The sequence below is a fragment of the Lutra lutra genome, chromosome 7, assembly GCF_902655055.1.
Source record: "Lutra lutra chromosome 7, mLutLut1.2, whole genome shotgun sequence".
Classification (NCBI taxonomy): domain Eukaryota; kingdom Metazoa; phylum Chordata; class Mammalia; order Carnivora; family Mustelidae; genus Lutra; species Lutra lutra.
Window position 1 is genome coordinate 80,948,970 of NC_062284.1, and position 21,689 is coordinate 80,970,658.

The 21,689-nt window shown below is 36.1% G+C and overlaps 1 protein-coding gene across 1 annotated transcript in view; it reads right to left on the minus strand.

Moving 5' to 3' along the window:
• The window catches only part of STRN3 (striatin 3), a 120,405-nt gene that overhangs the window by 58,335 nt on the left and 40,381 nt on the right, over nt 1-21,689 (minus strand). The window contains 2 exon segments of the mRNA XM_047737946.1: nt 3,161-3,234; nt 3,838-3,941. Coding sequence (XP_047593902.1) covers nt 3,161-3,234; nt 3,838-3,941 — 178 coding nt within the window.

A 21,689-nucleotide genomic window follows, 5' to 3' on the forward strand; every position in this document is an offset into this window, starting at 1 on the left:
ACGAGTCCACTAATGTTGACATTAGTTTCTACTTTTCCTTATTATGAATAATGCTGCTAAGGATATCCCTGAAGTACATCAAAAGCATATAGATCAATGAATTTTTTAACACACCAATGTAACCAGTTCCTCAATGAAGAAACAAAACATTTATCAGCACCCCAAAAGCTTTCCTTGTGCCCTATTCTAGTCACTAGACACTCCTAAAAAGGGTATCAATACCCTTTTTAATTTTAATTAATCTAGGTTTTATAATTGATAAATTATAAATTTTATATTAGAAATAATTATAAATTATATATTTATTTATATATTTATATATTATATAAATAAAATTTATAATTATAAATTATAAATTTTATAATTATAAAAATTAATTTAGGTTTTATAATTGATAAACTATAAAACCTAAATTAATTTTTTAATTTGATACACACAAAATCGTTTGTATCAATTTTCAGTTTTATGTTACCTGTCCATGTTGTCAAGTGTAGTTACAGTTTGCTTACTTTTGTTGCTAAAGAGCATTCCACTATGTTAAAATATTACACAGTATATGTACTCATTCTAACACTGCAGGTCATTCAAGTTGTTTCCTGATTTTTAATACAGCATACTATACACAAGCCTTATGATGAACATATGTATGCCTTTTAAGGAGTAGAATACCTAGAAGCAAAATTACTGGGCCATAGAGCATGCTGCTATGGCTATGTTTCCTTTAGTATCACTGACAAACCACGTTCAGAGCAGTTCAATCAGTTTTCAATTTCAAACCCAGTAGGTATGGTTGTTCTAAATCCTCATCAACACTTCACCTTTTTTCTCTTGTGTATGTTATTTTAGCCATTCTGATAGGTCTCTAATTATATACACTGCACTTTGGTTCTATGTCCTCAGTAACTAATAAAATTGAGTTTCATTTCATCTACTTATTGGCCATTTGGATATTTTCTCTTATGGGCTGACTTTTCAAGTCTTTTGCCTATTTTTCTACTGTTAGAGATTTTTTTTTTTCCTAAAGGCATGAAAAGAGCTCTTTACATATTTAGATACAACCCTTTCTCTAAGTGTTAGGTTTAGAATACATATACATATTGGTATTACTGAGGCAGAGGTACAAAAACATTCACATCTTGTACTTCAGTCAAGACAATATTTTACACTTCTTTACATTTTGATTTTGTGCATATATAAAAGGCAATACCAATTTGTTCAATAGCTCTCTTGAGCTATACTTTGATGTAAATAATTTCACTCCATTTTGTTTGCATGCTGTATTTAGCCCATCCTTTTGTCTTTTTCCCCTACTCAACACCATGAAGTTTTGCTACATCAATAAAAGCAATCTATTTTGCTATTGTTGTTTCCCTAAGTAAAATAATTGGATGTCATTTATTCTTCATTTTGAGGAAGTTTTAATAGTTAAGTTTATACAGACAAAAACAGTTGTTTTTAATCTTACCTCAGTTGTGGACAATAGAGATCTATCTGTTTTCTACAAGCTGTACTGAAACCAACTAGCCAATTCTAACTATAGCTCCAGGAACAAGGCAGCTGCAACTAGTCACCTTCCTCTCATTTACGAAGACCAAGTTAGGGGGGATAGCCCTTAAGTTAGGAAGTGAATATTTATTTTGTGACTATTCTAACCATATTAGAAAGAAAAGGAGTCAAAGAAAAGTTCTGAATCCATTAGGTTGTGTGAAGCTACTCTACTCCCTCTAACTACAGTAAGACTACTGTAGTAAACAAGGCCCAAAATATATAGACCTTTCTAACTTTTTATCACTTGTTGTTGCTTTTCCAAGGATTAGGCCATAATACTGTTCCCTACTATCAAATCTTCATAATCACTGAAAAGCCAGATCAAAGGAAACTCATGCAGGATGCCAGGGTAGCTCAGTTGGTTAAGCGTCTGCCTTCAGCTCAGGTCCTGATCCCAGATCTGGCTCCTCACTGGGCAGAGATCCTGCTACTCCCTCTGCCTGCCTCTCTCTCTGGCAAATAAATAAAATCTTTAAAAAACAAAAAGGAAACCCATGCTGTTCATATTTTCTTCCTTAATTTTATATGTATGCCAACAACTTGAAATATAATAAATGGTAAAATTAGTTAAGTATAGAAAAATTAAATCAACTGCAAGTTGTATGTATGAAGTGTTTTGCTAAGTATTTAACATTAACAGTATTTAATATCAAACTAAAAACCAATAAAATTTTTAAAATTTACTGTGCCACCTAACTAAAAAAAAGTCCATACTTAAGTTTTATTTTTCCCTACCATATACACTTTGACTTTATTGGATATGGTACAAGTATAGAAGGAAAGGAAATACTGCATATCCAAATAAAGACACACTTTTTCCTTGTCTTAGTAACCAGCATCCAAGAACAGCACAGAATTCAATCTGACTGCACCATCAAAATGTGTATGAGTTCTAAATGTACCTGAAATAAGAAACTGATAATATTCCTAATTTGTATAAAACAAAATAATCCTCATAATTAGATGTTTAGACTACTGAAATTGTAATCATACAGAACCCTAAATTTACCAGTAAACTGTTAGCCTTTTCCTATTCTAGCTGTCTCTTCGCAGCATAACTGCTCATCAGATAGTACTCTCGTCCTCAATATCCATTTAGTTTAGAGCAGATGCAAAATTTAGTATAGTGCAAGATGAAGCGAAGATTTTTTTTCCTTCTCTTAACCCTTATTTGGCTGCCTATGAGGTTTTCAAATTCAATCAAATTTCCAATTTTCAGAATTAAACTGTTAATCACAGCTTCTCCACATGAAAACACCTTTCTAATAATAAAAAATTAAGCTCATATGGGATAAGGCACAGAAAGAACTGTTTCATTACCTTTCACCTCTAGTTAATTCCAAAAATGTACCCACAATTTTACATTAAGTTTCAGCACAAGGAAAACAGGATAAATAACCTCAGGACTGAGATGTAGATAAAGCTACTTACCTTATTCATTTATTATTTCCCCCAAAACACTAGATAATATTACAGTAGTCAATAATCTGACAAACCAATGCTATCAAAGCAAAATGAGAATGAAGAAAATATGGCTGTTACATAAAAATGAGCTTAAACCATTTTTTCTTGAATTAGGTCAGGAGAAGGTTAATGGAAGAATCAAGTTTACCTGATTCAAAGGTTGGCATTTTCAAATCACCTTGGTTCAGTTCTGTGCCATATTTTAATTTGTGATATTTTGCCCTGAAAATTCAATAATAAATTGTTGAAAGAAAATGCTTTCTCTTTTTCCACACAGTTAATACTGGTATATATTTCTCTGATAACAAATAGAACATAATACAAATTGTCTGTTTTTAAGCTTTACTTGCAAAGGAAGTTAGAAAAAAAAGGTGCGCTGCTGTGAAAGAAAAAAATGTAAATTATCCAATTAACACAAACACCTGAGTAAAGATAAATTTTTCCTGATCTTTAAAGAAACAAAAACCCCAAAACCTAGATTCCATAACCAGATATTATTTCAATTTTAAAGATTTAAATCTTGGAGCGCCTGGGTGGCTCAGTCAGTTATCCTGGGGTCCTGGGATGGAGCCCCACATCAGGCTCCCTGCTTAGCAGGGAGTCTGCTTCTCCTCCCTCACTGCTCCCCCCATCAAATAAATAAATAAAATCTTTTTTAAAAAAGGTTTAAATCTTTTCTTTTCCCATATAAGAATCAAAGTATCATCTTGTATTTTGGGCAGGGTTTCAATCTTTCAAAGAGCTTTTAAATACACTGTACACTAGTACAAAAAAGAAAACTGTTCTATTTTATATTACACATATAAGAAAATGAGGCACACAAACCTTTCTTGTTTTAATGCATACTCTAACATCTTTATTCTTCTTACTAAATCCTTCTTCAAGTTTTCTTGACCTTTTCTTTCTCCTTGCAAAAATGCTATCCGGGCCTAAAAATATAAAAGATTCATTTATTTTCATTTTTTCCTAATGATACACAGGAAACCAAAAACAAGAAAACATGACAGCAAGTTTTGTAATGCATAGAAACAGTCAACCAAACTTTGTTAGGTAACACAATTATTTTAAAAATAAACATAACAGGGGCGCCTGGGTGGCTCAGTGGGTTAAGCCGCTGCCTTCGGCTCAGGTCATGATCTCAGAGTCCTGGGATCGAGCCCCGCATCGGGCTCTCTGCTCAGCAGGGAGCCTGCTTCCTCCTCTCTCTCTGCCTGCCTCTCTGCCTGCTTGTGATCTCTGTCAAATAAATAAATAAAATCTTTAAAAAAATAAAAAAAATAAAAAATAAATAAACATAACTGTAAGTCAATTTATTTGTTTATAATCTTAAAGTCTTAATATTAATAACTTTTACATAATCATAAAAGGAAATTTTATACATAAAAACTGAACCTACTTCCTAAGTCACAAAGAACTAAAAAATATTATTTTCGTAAATAGATAAAATATTTTTCCCCAAATGAGATAATGGTTGTTTCAAAAAACAGTAATAATACCTCAAAAGCATTTTCTTTATGAAATACTTAAAAATTTATCATCTTTTCTATTCCATGCACCCACTCCAAATTCTTTCAATTCTTGAAACAATAACAGCACAATACTGCAAATAGTTTAAGTAAAGCCACCATATTTTCAAAGACCTCATTACTTTCTGTTGTCATTTTTCTATTGTGAGAGGAAATTTTTGTCTTTTTAACTGCCTCATTTCCGTGAGAGGCAACTCTCTATCTTTTCCTGGCCCCTCCTATCATGTCAGGCCCCTTTACCACACTAAAGAGTAATGCTTAAAGAGACTATCATCGGTATGGAGACATTTGCCATTATGCATGTAAATACAATAAAATTAACTTTCACATGGAGGAGAATGCTTTTGCTGAGATAACCCACAGGTTTATTTGTTGATTAAGAAAAAGGAAGTTACTTAGTAACCTAAATTATGATTAATGGACTCAGAACAAATAAATTCAGCTGAATAATTTAACCCATTAAATTAGGATCTCTTCATTTCTTTAATAGAAAGAGCCAGCAGACCAGCTAAATCAAACTGATTAATAAAAACATGATATTTAATGTTTAACAAATGTCCACTGCCATCAAAACTAGCTCTTCTCTATTATCCTTTAAGATGTATTTATTTGAGAGAGAGAGAGAGAGAGAGTGTGTGTGTGCCGGTGCACAAGCACAAGCAGAGAAGAGTGGAGGAAGAGGGAGAAGCAGGCTTCCTGCTAAGTAGGGAGCCTGATTCGAGGCTAGATCCCAGGACCCTGAGATCATGAGCTGAGCAGAAGGTAGATGCTTAACTGACCAAGCCACCCAGGTGTTCCTCTATTATCCTTAATTTAAAAAAGGGGGGGGGGCGCGCCTGGGTGGCTCAGTGGGTTAAGCCTCTGCCTTCGGCTCAGTTCAGGATCTCAGGGTGATTCGATCGAGCCCAGCATCAGGCTCTCTGCTGAGAGAGAGTTTGCTTCCCCCTCTCTCTGCATGCCTCTCTTCCTACTTGTGATCTCTGTCAAATTTAAAAAAAAAAAAAAAAAGAAAAAAGAAAAAAGAGGAGCTCCAGGGTGGCTCGGTCAGTTAAGCTAAAAGTCGGACTCTTGATTTTCAGCTCTTCTCCTGATCTCAGGGTTGTGAGATCTAGCCCAGCTTAAGATTCTTTCTCTCCCTCTTCCACTGCCTGCCTGCCCCAACCCACCACTGCTCACTCGCTCTCTCTGAAATAAAAAGAAATCACCTATAACTCCTTAACACCTGAGATGTTAAACAGCTACATAACACTTCCAAATACAAATTTCAAAACAAACAAACAAAAACGTCTAGGAGGAATGGTAACTATTCAGAACCTAACAGTCTAATATAATACCTTAAGGGAAAAGTAGCACGTATGACTCTCTTGAACTATAAAGCAAAAGCGAAATGTCAATTTCATCACACAGCCTCAAGAGCTTTTTTTTTTTTTTTTTTTTTTTTAAAGCCTCAAGAAATTCTGATTAGGTTTTTTGCCTGCATCAACTTTCTTTTTTTTCACCACAGTTAAGTGCAGTCACCAGCACGGTCACCATACAACACCCTAACAGTATTACTGACTATATTCTCTATGGGGAGTTTTTCTTCCCTAACTTACCAATTCTGTAACGGAAGTTGTACCTCTTAAATCACTTCACCTATTTCGTCCATCCCCCCAACCGCCTCACCTTTGGCAACCACCAGTTAGTTTTCTGTATTTATGATTCTTTTTCTGTTTTTTTGTTTGTTCAATCTACTTTGTCTAGATTTCAAATAAAAGTGAGATCATATAGTATTTGTCTTTCTTTGGCTTATTTCACTTAGCATAATACCTTCTAGATGTATCAATGTTGTCGCAAAAGGCAAGATCTCACTCTTTGTATCCCTGAGAAATTTTCCATTGTGTAATATTCCATCGTTTTTATCTGTTCAACTATCAGTGGATATACCTAGGTTGTTTCTATATCTTGGCTATTGTAAATAATGTTGCAACATAGGGGTGCATAAATTTTTCCAATTAGCATTTCCTTCATCTGTGGGTAAATACCCACTAGTGGAATTATTGGACTATATGGTATTTCTATTTTTAATTGTTTGAGGAATTTCCATCTTGTTCTCTACAGTGGTTGCATCAATTTACACATTTCCACCAATGCTGCAAAAGGGTTCCCTTTTCTCCACATCCTCACCAACACTTGTTATTTCTTGTCTTTTTTATATCAGCCATTCTGACAGGTCTAAGATGATAAGTCACTATGGTTTTGTTATGCATCTCCCTGATTAATAATGTGAACATCTTTTAACATGTCTCTTGGTCATCCATATGTCTTCTTTGGAAAAATGTCTATTCAAGTCCTCTGCCCATTTTTAAACCAGATTGTTAATTATTTTTATTTATTTTTTTGGTGTTCAGTTGTCTTAAGTTCTTTATATGACATTAACCCTTTATCAAATATATCATTTGCAAATATCTTCTCTCATTCAGTAGGATGTCTTTTCATTTTGTTGACTGTTTCCTTCACTCTGCAGGTTTTCATTTTGGTGTAGTCCCAAGTTTATTCTTACTTTTGTCCCCTTACCTGAGGGGACATATTTAGAAAAATGTTGCTAAGATCAATGTCCAAGACATTATTGCCTATGTTTTCTTTCAGGCATTTTACGGTTTCAGGTCTCACATTTAGGTCTTTAATCCATTCTGAGTTTATTTTGTGTTTGGTGTAATAAAGTGATCTCCTTTCGTTCTTTTGCATGCAGCTGTCTGGTTTTTCCTAATACCATTTATTGAAGAGGCTGTCTTTTCTCTGTTGTATACTCTTGCCTCCTTTACCATAGATTAATTTATCATGTAAGTATGGGTTTATTTTTGGGTTCTCTATCCTGTTGATCTATTTTTATGCCAGCACCACACTGTTGTCATTACTATAGATTTGCAGTGTATCTTGAAATATGGGACTACCAATACCTCCAGTTTTGTACTTCGTTTTCATGATTGCTTTGACCCATGGGTCTTTTTGGATCCACACAAATTTTACCATTATTTGTTCTAGTTCTGTTAAATACACTATTGATATTTTAATAGGGATTACACTCAATCTATAGAATTTGATTAGTATGGAGATTTTGACAATATTAATTTTCTTCCAATCCACAAACATGGTATAACTTCCCATTTGTTCGTGTCGTCTTCAATTTCTTTTTTTTTTAAGATTTTATTAATTTATTTGACAGAGGGAGGGAGAGATCACAAGTTGGGGGGGCGGGGGGGGGGAAGCAGGCTCCCCGTTGAGCAGACAGCCCACTGCAGGGCTTGATCCCAGCATCCTGAGATCATGACCCAATTTGAAGGCAGAGGCTTAACACACTGAGCCACCCTGGCACCCCCCCCCTTCAGTTTATCAGTGCTTCCTGATTTTCAAAATAATGTTCTCTCACCTCCATGATTAAATTTATTCCTAGGTATTTCACTCTTTCTAGTGCAAATGTAAACATTGTTTTCTTTTTTTTTTTTTTCAGTTTGTTGTTGTTGTTGTTGTTTTTATTTCTTTTCAGCATAACAGTATTCATTGTTTTTGCACCACACCCAGTACTACATGCAATATGTGCCCTGCCTAATACCCACCACCTGGTTCCCCCAACCTCCCATCCCCCGCCCCTTCAAAACATCTTTGGGGTAAATACCCAGTAGTGCAATTGCAGGGTCATAGGGAAGCTCTATTTTTAATTTCTTGAGGAATCTCCACACTGTTCTCCAAAGTGGCTGCACCAACTTGCATTCCCACCAACCGTGTAAGAGGGTTCCCCTTTCTCCACATCCTCTCCAACACATGTTGTTTCCTGTCTTGCTAATTTTGGCCATTCTAACTGGTGTAAGGTGGTATCTCAATGTGGTTTTAATTTGAATCTCCCTGATGGCTAGTGATGATGAACATTTTTTCATGTATCTGATAGCCACTTGCATGTCTTCGAGAAGTGTCTGTTCATAATTTCTCTTTCTACCACTTTGTTATCAGTTAATAGAAATTCAACAGAATTCTGTATATTAATTTTGTATCCTGTGGCTTTACTGAATTTATTAGTTCTAATAGTTTTTTGGTAGAGTCTTTAAGATTTTCTATATATAGTACCATGCCATCTGCAAACAGTGGCAATTTTACTTCTTCGTTACCAATTTGGGTACTTTTTACCCCTTCTGGTTTGATTGGTAAGTTTAAGACTTTCGGTTCTAAGTTGAATAAAAGTGAGAAGTGAACACCCTTGTCCTGTTCCTGATCTTAAAAGAAAGCTTTTAGCTTTTCCCCCTTAAGTATATTAGCTGTGGTCTTGTCATATATGACCTTTATCATGTTGAGGTATGTTGCCTCTAAACACACTTTGTTGAGTTTTTATCATGAAATGATGCTGGAGGGGCGCCTGGATGGCTCAATGGGTTAAAGCCTCTGCCTTCCGCTCAGGTCCTGATCCCACAGTCCTGGAATCGAGCCCCGCATCGGGCTCTCTGCTCAGCGGGGAGCCCGTTTCCCCCTCTCTCTCTGCCTGCCTCTCTGCCTACTTGTGATCTCTCTGTCAAATAAATAAATAAATAAATAAATAAATAAATAAGATTTTTTAAAAAGAAAGGATGCTGAATTTTGTCAAATGCTGCATCTACTGAGATGATCTTATGGTTTTACCCTTCATTATGTTAAAGGAATGTATCATGTTTATTAATTTGCAGATATAGAACCATTCTTTTTTTTTTTTTTAAGATTTTATTCATTTATTTGAGATAGAGAGCAAGAAAGAGTATGGGGGGCAAGACAGAAAGAGAGGGAGAAACAGGCTCCTTGCCAAGCAGGGAGCCCAATGTGGGGCTCAATCCCAGGACCCAGGATCATGACCTAAGCCAAACGCAAATGCTTAACTGACTGAGCCACCCAAGCGTCCCTAGAACCATCCTTGTATTGACTAGAAAAAAAGAAAAAAAAAAAAGGCAAAAACCATTATCACATACTAAAAGCATTATGTGACTCCAATTTCCAGATCTTATAAGCATACTATAATTAGCAATGGAAAAAGATGAAAGAAGCTCATTTAATTCTGCTTCTTAAAAAGGAGTCATCAAGGTGGCTCAGTCAATTAACTGTCTGCCTTCCACTCAGGTCATGATCCCTGGGGTCCTAGGATCCAGTCCTGCATTAGGCTCCCTACTCAACAGGGAGTCTGTTTCTCCCTCTCCCTCTGCTTCTTTCTCTATTAAATAAATAAAATCTTAAAAAAAAAAAAAGCAGTAATCAGTGATTTTTCCAATGAGAAAGGCACTGAAACTAAGTGAAAGTCAGAAGGCCCTCTAAAGGAATAAAAAAAAAAAGTGGTACAAGTGGTAATGTTTCCTATTAGAAGGTTACACTGTTGTCTATGTGCTTATACTAAAAGCCGGCACTAGAATCTTACTCTATTGTGAGAATTCATTTTCACTTCTTTTTTTTTTTTTAATACTTTTTTTTTATTTATTTGACCGACAGATCACAAGTAGGCAGAGAGGCAGGCAGAGAGAAACAGGAGGAGGAGGCAGGCTCCCTGCTGAGCAGAGAGCCCAATGCGGGACTAGATCCCAGGACCCTGAGATCATGACCTGAGCCAAAGGCAGAGGCTTTAACCACTGAGCCACCCAGGCGCCCCATTTTCACTTCTTGTCTTGGCATTTTCATACTAAAAACCATCCATCCATAACAGAATTTAGTACATTAAACAAGCACCTACTATATTTAAAAAGCAAGAATCTCACAGCAGCTTTTGAAAAGGAGTTGAAGGGAGATAATTCGCAAACACAAAAGACAAAAAAAGGTGAGAGTTCATCAAGAAAATACTTTTAAAAGGACATCTCCTAACCCAAACTATGTGAAGATGAGGGTAAAAAGAAAATAACAGATATATCATGACTGTTGGATGTGGCCTTATGACCTCACATCACGTAGTATCTATATACTCTGACTTAAAAGGTAAAGATTATGTCTGACAGGGATTAAAAAAACCACACACACAATTAAATAAGAGACTGTGGCCCCCTGCTCCCATTCTCTAGCAGCTGTGTTTGTGCCTCATTCTTCTCCAGCGCATGTCAGAAGGCAGCAAGAAACAATGTTTAATAAAGTTTCATCGACAATGAATTCTGAGCTATTTTTACAGGTCATAATGCACCATTAGTAGCATCATCTCAGCAAATAAACACTTTAAAAAGTAAATGCAAAAAAAAAAAAAAAAAAAGGGAAGCCTGGGTGGCTTGGTAAATTAAGCCCCTGCCTTTGGCTTATGTCATAGTCCCAGAGTCCTAGGATGGAGCCCCACATTCAGCTCCTTCCTCAGTGGGGAGCCTGCTTCTCCTTCTCCCTCTGCTCTACCCCTACCCCTACCCTCACTTCTGCTCCTTCTCGGTCAAAATAAACAAATAAAATCTTAAAAAAAAAAAAAAAGTTACCACAAAAAACATATTTACAATGGCATCAAAAAACAAAACTATCTAGGAATAAACCAACAACAACAACAAAAAAAAAAACAGAAAAATCAACAAAAACAAAACTTGATTCACCTAAAGTATCAATAAAATTGACAAAATGTTAGCTGGGTCCACTAAGAAAAAAAGACACAAATATCAAAATCAGAAATGAAAGTGGAAGCATTACAACCAATTCTACAGAAATAAAAGGACTGGAAGCATACTAGGAACAACTGAACACCAACAAATTGGATAACTCAGAAACACAAAACCTAACAAGACTGAATGATGAAGAAAAAGAAAAACAGGAAAGACCTACTTATAGATTAATTTGGTAATCAAAAATCCTTCATACAGGGGTGCCTGGATGGCTTAGTTGGTTACGCATCTGATTCCTCATTTAGGCTCAAGTCATGATCTCAGGGTTGTGAGATTGAGCCCTGTGTCTTTGAACTCCCCACTAAGCAGGAAGTCCACTTCTCTCCTTCTCCCTCTGCCCTTCCTCCTGCCCACAAGTGTTCTCCCTCTAAAATACATACATAAATCTTTTTTAAAAATAAAAAATAAAAAATCCCTCATACAAAGAAAAACCCTGGACATGACAGCTTTACTAGTGAATCCTGCCAAACATTTAAAGAACTAACAAAAAGCCTTCTAAAACGTTTCCAAAAACTGGAGACAAAACTCTAACTCATCAAGGCCAGCACTGCCCCATACCAAAGCCAGACACAAACACTATAAGAAAACTGCAGACCAGTATCTCTTATAAACACTTTTGTAAAAACCCACAACATAATACTAGTAAATCAAATTCAGCAGCATCATATTACAAAGATTGTATACCACAACCAAGTGAGATTTATTCCTTGAATGCAGAGATGGTTCAACAAAAGAAAACCAATCAATGTAAGGCACCTCATTAATAGAATAAAGGGAGAAAACTTGCAAAACCATTTCGACTGATGCAGAGAAAGAACCTGACAAAGTTCAACACACTTTCATGACCAAAAAAAAAAAAAAAAAAAAAAAAAAAAAAAAAAAAAACAACAAAAAACAAAAAAACAAACCACTCAACAAACCAGGAATAAAACTATCTCAACATAATTTAAAAAGCCATATATGAAAAGCCACAACAAACATCATACTCAATAGTTTAAGACTGAAAGCTTTCCCTCTAAAATCAGAATGGAGGATGGGGGAGGTGTGCCTGGTGCCAGGGTGGCTCAGTCAATAAGCGTCTGACTCTTGGTCTCAACTCATTCCTTGATCTCAGGGTCATGAATTCAAGCCCTGTGATTGGGTTCCATGCTGGACATGGAGTCTACTTTAAAAATTCAAATAAATCAAATCAAATCAAATGAGAACAAGGGAAGGACGCCTATGTCAACACTCCTATACAAATAGAACTGTTAAGTACCTTCCAGAGTAATAAGGCAAGAAAAAGAAAGGAATCCAAATTAGAAAAGAAGTAAAATTATCGCTGTTCACAGATAATATAGTTTTATATATAGAAAACCCAAAAGATTTCATTAAAAATGTTAGGACTAACAAATTAAGCAAAGTACCGGGATATTGTCACACAAAAATCAACAACATTCTTTTTTTTTTTTTTTTTTTTAAATGGGGGTGGTAGAGAGGCAGGGGGAGAGAAAGAATCTTAAACAGGCTCCACACCCAGCACAGAACACAACACAGGGCTCTCACAACCAAGATCATGACCTGAGCCAAAATCAAGAGTCAGACACTTAAACAACTGAGCCACCCAGACACCTTCAGCAGCATTTCTATATACCATCAGTGAACAATCATGAAAGGAAATTATAAAACAATTCCATTTTTTAAAAAAGATTTATTTATTTATTTATTTATTTATTTATTTATTTATTTATTTGACAGAGATCACAAGTAGGCAGAGAGGCAAGCAGAGAGAGAGGGGGAAGCAGACTCCCCACCGAGCAGAGAGCCTGATGTGGGGCTCAATCCCAAGACCCTGAGATCATGACCTGAGCCAAAGGCAGAGGCTTTAACACACTGAGCCACCCAAGTGCCCGAAAACAATTCCATTTTTAACAGCATCAAAAAGAATAAATTAACTTAGGAATTAACCAAGGAGGTGAAGGACTGGCACAATGAAAAGTACACAATAATGCTGAATCAAATTAAAGACTGAAATAAAATGGAAACACATTTCATGTTCATGGACTAATGAACACTAATATTATTAAAATATCAATACTATCCAAATTTACAGAGTGGGTGCAATTCCTTTCAAAATCCCAATGACATTTCTTACAGAAATAAAAAAATCCATACTAAAATTTACATGGAATCTCAGGGTACCCCTTAATAGCAAAACAATCTTAAAAAAGAATGAAGTTGGAGGCCTTTCCTAAGTTCAAAACATACTACACAAAGCAAAAGTAATCAAGACAGTATGATACTGGCAAAAAGACAGACATACAGACCAATGGAACAGAAATGAAATACCAAAAATAAACCCTAACCTACACGTCAAATATCTTTTACAAGGACGCCCAGACCACACAGTGAATAAAGAACAGTCTTTTCAACAGGTACTGTAGGGAAAAAATGAATATTCACATGCAAAAGAATGAAGTCAGACTGTTCATACACCACAAATTTTCATACATCACAAATTAATTCAGAATGAGTCAAAGACCTAAACAAAAGATCTAAAACTATAAAGTTAAAAGAAAACACAGGACAAAACCTTCAAAACATTGGACTTGGGAATGGTTTCCTGGATATGAAACCAAACCACAGGTAACAGAAGAACAAATGGACAAAATGGACATGATGAAAATTTAAAACTTTTGCACATCAATGGAAACTGCCAACAAAGGGAAAAAGGAATCTATGGAATGGCAGGAAATAACTATAAATTGTATATCAGATAAGAGATTAATATACAGAATATATAAACCATTCCTAAAACTCAAGAACAAAAAACCCAATTCAAAAATGGACAAAAGACTTGAATAAGTATTTCTCCAATGAAGATATATGATTGGCCAATAAACACATGAAAACATGCTTTCCACCACTAATCATTAGGGAAGCCCCCTATGAGATACTATATCTCATTAGGATAGCTACTATTAAAGACAGTAACAACAAAAAGCATCCATTAGGATTTGAAAAAACTAGAAACCTTATACAAATTGTTGGTAAAATGATAAGAGTCACTGTGGAAGATAATATGGTGGTTCCTCAAAAAATTAAAAAATAGAATGATCTCACCCAGGCACCTGGGCAGCACAGTTGGGTTGAGCAACCAACTCCTGTGTTAGGCTCAGGTCGTGATCTCAAGGTTGTGAGAACAAGCCCTGTGTCAGGCTCTGTGCTCACGGGGAAGTTGGCTTGGAACTCTCTCTCCCTCTGCCCCTCGCCCATGCATGCTCTTGCATACACACACACTCTCTCTCTCTAAAAGTAAATAAATATTATGGACACTGGGGAGGGTATGTGCTATGGTGAGTGCTGTGAAATGTGTAAGCCTGATGATTCACACACCTATACCCCTGGGGCAAATAATACATTATATGTTAATAAAAATAATAAATAAAAAATAAAAATAAAAGTAAATAAATAAAATCTTTTAAAAAATGATATTACCCAGCAATTTCACTTCTGGGCATATACTAAAAAGAACTGAAAGCATGGTCCTGAAGAGAAATTTACACACCCATGTTAATAGCAACACCATTCATTATACCTAAAACCTAGAAGCAAACCAAGTGTCCATCAAAAGATAAATGGGGGCACCTGGATGGCTCAGTCAGTTAAGCATCTGACTCTTGATTTCAGTTCAGGTCAGGATCTCAGGGTCGTAAGATCAAGCCCTGTGTCAGGGCTCCATGCTCAAAAGGGAGAAAAATCTAGGTTTGTGTCTGTTGAGTTTTTAATATAAATACAAAAACGAAAAGCATGATCCTTGAAAAAAAAGCATCAGACTTTATTAAAATTGAAAACACTTTTGCTCTGCAAAAGACATTATTAAGAGAACGAAAAGATGTACCTCACTGGGAGAAAATATCTGTAAAAACACATATCTAATTAAGGACTGACATTATTAAGAGAATGAAAAGATATACCACAGACTGGGAGAAAATATTTGTAAAAACACGTATCTGATTAAGAATTGCTACTCACTACCTATAAAGAATTCTTAATACAACTCTTATTAACAACCAAAATTTTAAGAGGGCAAAAGATCTGAACAGACATGTCAACAAAGAAGACACACAGGTGGAAAATAAGCATCTGAAAAGATGCTCCACAACACTGTCAACAGGAATATGTAAATTACAACACTGAGATACCACTACACATCCATTAGAATGGCTGAAATCCCAAACACAGGCCAGTATGTCAAACAACACAAACTCTTTCATTGCTGATGAGAATGCAAAATGGGACAGCCACTTTAGAAAACTACATGGCAGTCTGTTATTACAAATTAAACATAGTTTTACCCTAAGATCCATCAATCATGCTCCTTTGGTACTTCCTCGATTAGCTGAAAACCTCTGTCTACACAAAAATCTACACATGAATGTTTAAAGCTGTTTTATTATTAACTGTCCAAACTTGGAATCAACCAAGACACCCTTCAACAAATGAATGATAAACTGTAGCATATCCATACAAGAGAATAAGTATTCATCAATAAAAACAGATGAGCTGGGGCGCCTGGGTGGCTCAGTGGGTTAAAGCCTCTGCTTTCGGCTCAGGTCATGAACTCGGGGTCCTGGGATCAAGCCCCACATCGGGCTCTCTGCTCAGTGGAGAGCCTGCTCCCCGCCCCCTCCACCTTCTCTCTGCCTACTTGTGATCTCTGTCAAATAAATAAAACCTTCGGAAAAACAAAAACAAACAAACAAAAAAAACAGGTGAGCTATCAAGCATGTAAAGACATGGAGGAACCTTAAATGCATATTCCAAAAAGTGAAAGAAACCTGTCTGGAAAGAAACCAGCCACATATTGTGTAATTCCAACTATGACATTATAGAAAGGGCAAGACTATCAACACAGCAAAAAAATCAGTGGTTACCAAGTGTTCAGGGATATGGGGAAGATGACTAGGTGAAGCACACGGAATTTTTAAGGTGATGAAACTGTTCTGTAGGATACCGTTAACGATGAATCCGTAACATTATGCTTTTGTCAAAACCTACAGACCAGTACAACACAAAATGAACATTAAAGCAAACTATGGAGTCAGTTAATAATAACATTCAAAACTGGCTCATTAATTGTAGCAAATGTACCACTCTAATGCAAGATGTTAATAACAAAGGAAAAATGTTTTGGGGGGTGGGGGCACGGCACATATGGGAGCTCTATGCTATATGCTCAATTTTTCTGTAACTCTAAAATTATTCAAAATATTCATCAACAAGTGTTGGTGAGGATGTAGAGAAACTGGAACTCTTGTGCACTGTTGATGGGATTATGATACAATCATTACATGCATGAAATACTGTGAATGATCCTTGAAATATTAAAAATAAAACTATCAAATATAATCCAGCAATTCCACTCTTGGGCATATATATCCAAAAGAATTTAAAGCCAGGTCTTGATCCTGCCACATGCTACACGAATGAACCATTAGGCCATATTGTGTCAAATGAGGCAGTCACATTAAGACAAATATGCACAATTTCACTTTTATGAGGTATGTAAAAGTAGCGAAATTGATAGTAACTAAAAGTAAAATGGCAGTTAAAAAGGAGAGGGGGAGGGATGCCTGGGTAGTACAGTTGGTTAAGTGTCTGATTTTTTATTTCAGCTCAGGTCTTGATCTCAGGGTTGTGAGCTCAACCCCTGCACTGGGCTCCCAAATAAATAAATAAATAAATAAATAAAAATTTTAAAAGGAGAGAGAGAGGGGGTAGGAATGGTTGTTTAATGGGTTTAATGCTTCAGATTTGCAAGTTGAAAAGTTCTGACGATCTGTTTCACAACAGTGAGAATATACTTAATACTAATGAATTTACACTTCAAAAAATTGTGCTAAAAAGCATAACACAGTATTTACCACCTTAACCATTTTTAAGTACTAAAAAAACTTTTTTTAAAAAAAGCAAACCAGATCAAAGATATCTGCTAAACATCTAGATGAGAATGTGATCAAATACATAATACAGAATTCATAACCACTCCCCCAAAAGATACAACCACATAATAAAAAAGATGCATGATGGAAATACTATAAGAAGACTTACACTTCACAAGTTATCAAAATGGCCAATCAAGATATGAAACAGTTCTCAATTTCATCTGTATTCAAAGGAATATAAATTTAAGATACCAATAAAGTAACAATACCAGATTGGCTAAAAATTTTTAAAACTGACAATACTATCTTTAAGGAACTGTGAATCAACAGAAATTCCCATAAATGACTTATGGGACCATAACCTGGTATAGCCTCTTTGTAAAAGTTTTGTATTATACTTAAGTTGAAGATATAAATAGATTAAACCCAAAATTCCTAGATACAGACCGAAAAGAAATACATGTGCATAAGTATGTACTATGAGACATGTAAAATATTTCTAGAATCGTTTTTTATAACAGCCAAAGACTGCAAACAATCTAAATATCCATCAGTTAGAGAAGAGATAAACTGTGGCATAGTAGTACAGTGAAACACTATAGAGCAAAGGAAATGAACAAACTACAGCAACACATAATATGGATGAACTAATATCATGTTGAGGGAAAAGTCAAGACACAAAAGACAATGTCCCATACAATTCCATTTAAGTAAAGGTCACTATCAAACATAACTAAACTAATACATTTGAGTAATGTGCACTTTATATGAGCACATGTAAAGAAAACCAAGAAAATGATTATATAAAAATGATAGCAATTATCCTCATGAGGGAAGCGGGGAGTAGTAATTTGGAAGGGCCAGGTGGTAAGGTTCCTGGGGTACTAGCAGTGCTCCATCTATCTCTTTATTTTTCCAAGAGTGATTTCTTGGTTGTTCTCTTTGTAATAATTGGCTAAAATGTGCAATTATATTTTATACACTTTTCTGCATATAAGTTATTTTTATAATTTTGAAATGTTTTATACTAATGTTAAAAATTAATCTCATCTTAACGGTTAGATTTAAGAAGTAAATTTTTATTGTGAAAATGAGGTCAATGACATAGGTCCTTTAGTTAAGAGGAAAAAATTCTACCATAGAGTGTGTAGTACTGTCAATAAAGTAAGTACTTTTTAAAAACCATAAATTCTTGGGTTGCAGTGGCTCAGTCGGTTAAGCATCTGTCTGGCTCTTGATTTCAGCTCAGGTCATAACTCAGCATTGTGAGATGGAGACCCAAACTGGGCTCCACATTGGGCATGGAGCCTGCTTAAGACTCTCTCTTCATTTCCCTCTCCCTCTCCCCAATTCACAAGTTCTCTAAAAAAATAAAAATAAAAAATAAAACACCACAAATTTTCATTTTTTATTTGCCCAATTCAACTAATTTTAATGCTTTTAATCATCTGACTTCAAGATTATAACTGTGGGGGCACCTGGGTGGCTCAGTGGGTTAAAGCCTCTGCCTTCGGCTCAGGTCATGATCCCAGGGTTCTGGGATGGAGCCCCTTGCTGGGCTCTCTGCTCAGCAGGGAGCCTGCTTCCCTTCCTCTCTCTGCCAGCCTCTCTGCCTGTCATCTCTGTCAAATAAATAAATAAAATCTTAAAAAAAAAAAAATGATTATAACTGTGATGATTAACTTGAAATTTGTTACTACAAACATACTGTACAGGCAGAAATGAACTTTTTAAATTTGTTTCCATATCTAATCACAGTTAATTCGTAGTAACAAAGCCTACCTACTGCTGTCTTCTAATACAATTTTTCCTTCCTTTAAATATAGGTAAAGGTACTCACTGGGACCATATATTATTTATCACCTGAGTTCAACAGATTCAACAACCAGCCTGTGATTATCACATGAGAGCCTAAAAAAAATTACTTGATATTGACAGCCGATCACTTTTAAACTGCAAGACCACTAGAGGTCATCAGAACAAAACATTCAACACTGAACTAATATCAGCCTCAAGTTAATTCACAGTTACTATAGTTTCCAATGTTTCTAAAATAAGACTATCTTGCTTAAAACAAAGAAATAAAATACTTAACATAATCTGTTTTACTGTAAGGGTTCTCTTTTTTTTTTCTTTTTTTTTTTTTTAAAGATTTTATTTATTTATTTAACAGAGAGAGATCACAAGTAGACAGAGAGGCAGGCAGAGAGAGAGAGGAGGAAGCAGACTCTCCGCTGAGCAGAGAGCCTGATGAGGGGCTCGATCCCAGGACCCTGAGATCATGACCCGAGCCGAAGGCAGCGGCCCAACCCACTGAGCCACCCAGGCGCCCGAGGGGGTTTTCTTACTTTAAACAAAACTTAAATGCTAATACCAGAGACAAGTCAGTTTTTTTCCATGATTATAAAACATTCTTTACAACTTCTTGGAAAACTGATAATGTACTTAGAAACTATAAAACCATCAGCAAGCAAATTTTAACATCCCAAGGAATTAACAAAGTTAAATATTTTATGTATAGAAGCAAATTAAAGAAAAATCAGGTTATAGCAACTATTAATAAATTAGGCTCTCCACAGCTCTTTCTGCCCACAGGTCCCGTCCCCGTGCTATAATAAAAACACCTTTTGGGGGAACCTGGGTGGCTCAGTCAGTTGAGCGGCTGCCTACAGTTCAGGTCTGGTGTTCTAATTAAATCTTTAAAAATAAACACCCTTTCCCACTAAATTAAAAAATAAATGAATGAAATAGTATGCTCTCAACAAGTATTAGTACCCTCTCCCCTAATGATCAACTGAAATTATAAAAGTGGCTCTATTCCAAGCACTTAAACTTCTGGAAATTAAGCAAGGGTCAGCCAGCTGTAAATAATAGAAAATAAAAGTATAGGGACGCCTGGGTGGCTCAGTCAGTTAAGCCGCTGCCTTTGGCTCAGGTCATGATCCCAGGGTCCTGGGATCGAGTCCCACATCGGCTCCTTGCTCAGTGGGGAGCCTGCCTCTCTCTCTGATAAATAAAATCTTAAAAAAAAAAAAAGTATAAAGACTCAGCTGACCCACTGACATTTTATATAAAACGAAACAGAAAATAATTCACTTAATACAGAGGTTTCAAAACCTGGCTAATTATTGAATCATTAATGAGCTTAGATATTAAAACAGACATACTTAGCCACATAATTCAGTATGGTGAGACACTACATAGAAAGCGTTGTATACTCATCTAGTGATACAAAACTAGTTACAAGATGGACCCAAATGGCATACTCTGCTTTCAAGAATAAACGAAAAGTCTGCTCGGAATAGCTTAGAAAGTTTTTCACAAAAATATCTTTCTAGGGGAGCCTGGGTGACTCAGTCAGTTCAGCTTACATCATGATCCCAGGGATCCTGGGATCAAGGCCCTGTGTCTAGCTCTCTGCTCAGTGGGGAGCCTGCTTCTCCCTCTCCCTCTGCTGCACACCCCCATGCTCTCTCAAATATATAAATTAAAAAAAAATTTTTTTTTTTTAAAAGCTTTCCGGGGCACCTGGCTAGCTCTATGGGTTAGGCCCCTGTCTTTGGCTCAGGTCTCGGGGTCCTGGGATTGAGCCCATATCAGGCTCCCTCCTCAGCAGGAAGCCTGCTTACCCCTCTCTCTCTGCCTGCCTCTCTGCCTACTTGTGATTTCTCTGTGTGTGTCAAATAAATATTTTTTTTAAAACTTTTTAAAAGCTTTCCAGAGAAACACTAACAATTACTAAGATTTCCAAAGGCAAATAAAATCTTTGTCTTTATCTCTTCTATCAGAGCCTAAAAAAAAGTTATTAAAAATACCACTCCATCCTCTATAATCCCAATGTCATTTTTCATGGTAACGGTTTAAAGCATAAGAGATTTTTAACTATCAACTCTGTTCTAGTAAGTTCTCATTTATCCGGTATCTGAAAGCATTATGTTCTAGGTAAGCCCATTTTCCATTAACAGAGGAAGTATACCCCCACTTTTAAGTATAAACCTATAAGCCATTTTAATGAACTCTCTAAAAACATGTTTACTAACATCGTAACTATTTTCTAAATCTGTTATAAATTATATCCTATACAAGTTCAGAAAAAAAAACAAAACACAAAAGATTAACATGGCGTCAATAGTAATGATTCAGAATCTGCAGAATGGACACACCCCTCGAGCTGCACAGAGCCACTTCTCCTATCAAAATAGTATACTTAAAACATTCCACCAACTTTTTTTGAAAGATTTTATTTATTTATGAGGGGAGGGGAAGCAGAAGCTGGTGGAGGGGCAGAGGGAGAAGCAGATGACCTTCGAACCATGGAGCCAAACATGGGGTTTGATCCCAGGACCCCGGCATCATGATCTGAGCCAAAGGCAGATGCTTAACCTATTGAGTCACCAATTGAGTCACCCAGGCGTCCCTCTACCAAAAGAGGTAGACTCTTTTCAAAAGAGTTTTCTGACTCTTGGTTAAGCTTGTTTGCTTTTTCCTTTTTCAAAGATTTTATTTATTTATTTGACAAAGGGAGAGAGAGATCACAAGTAGGCAGAGAGGCAGATGGGGCGGGGGGGGGGGAGAACGGTCCCCACTAAGCAGAGAGCCCAATGCAGGACTTGATC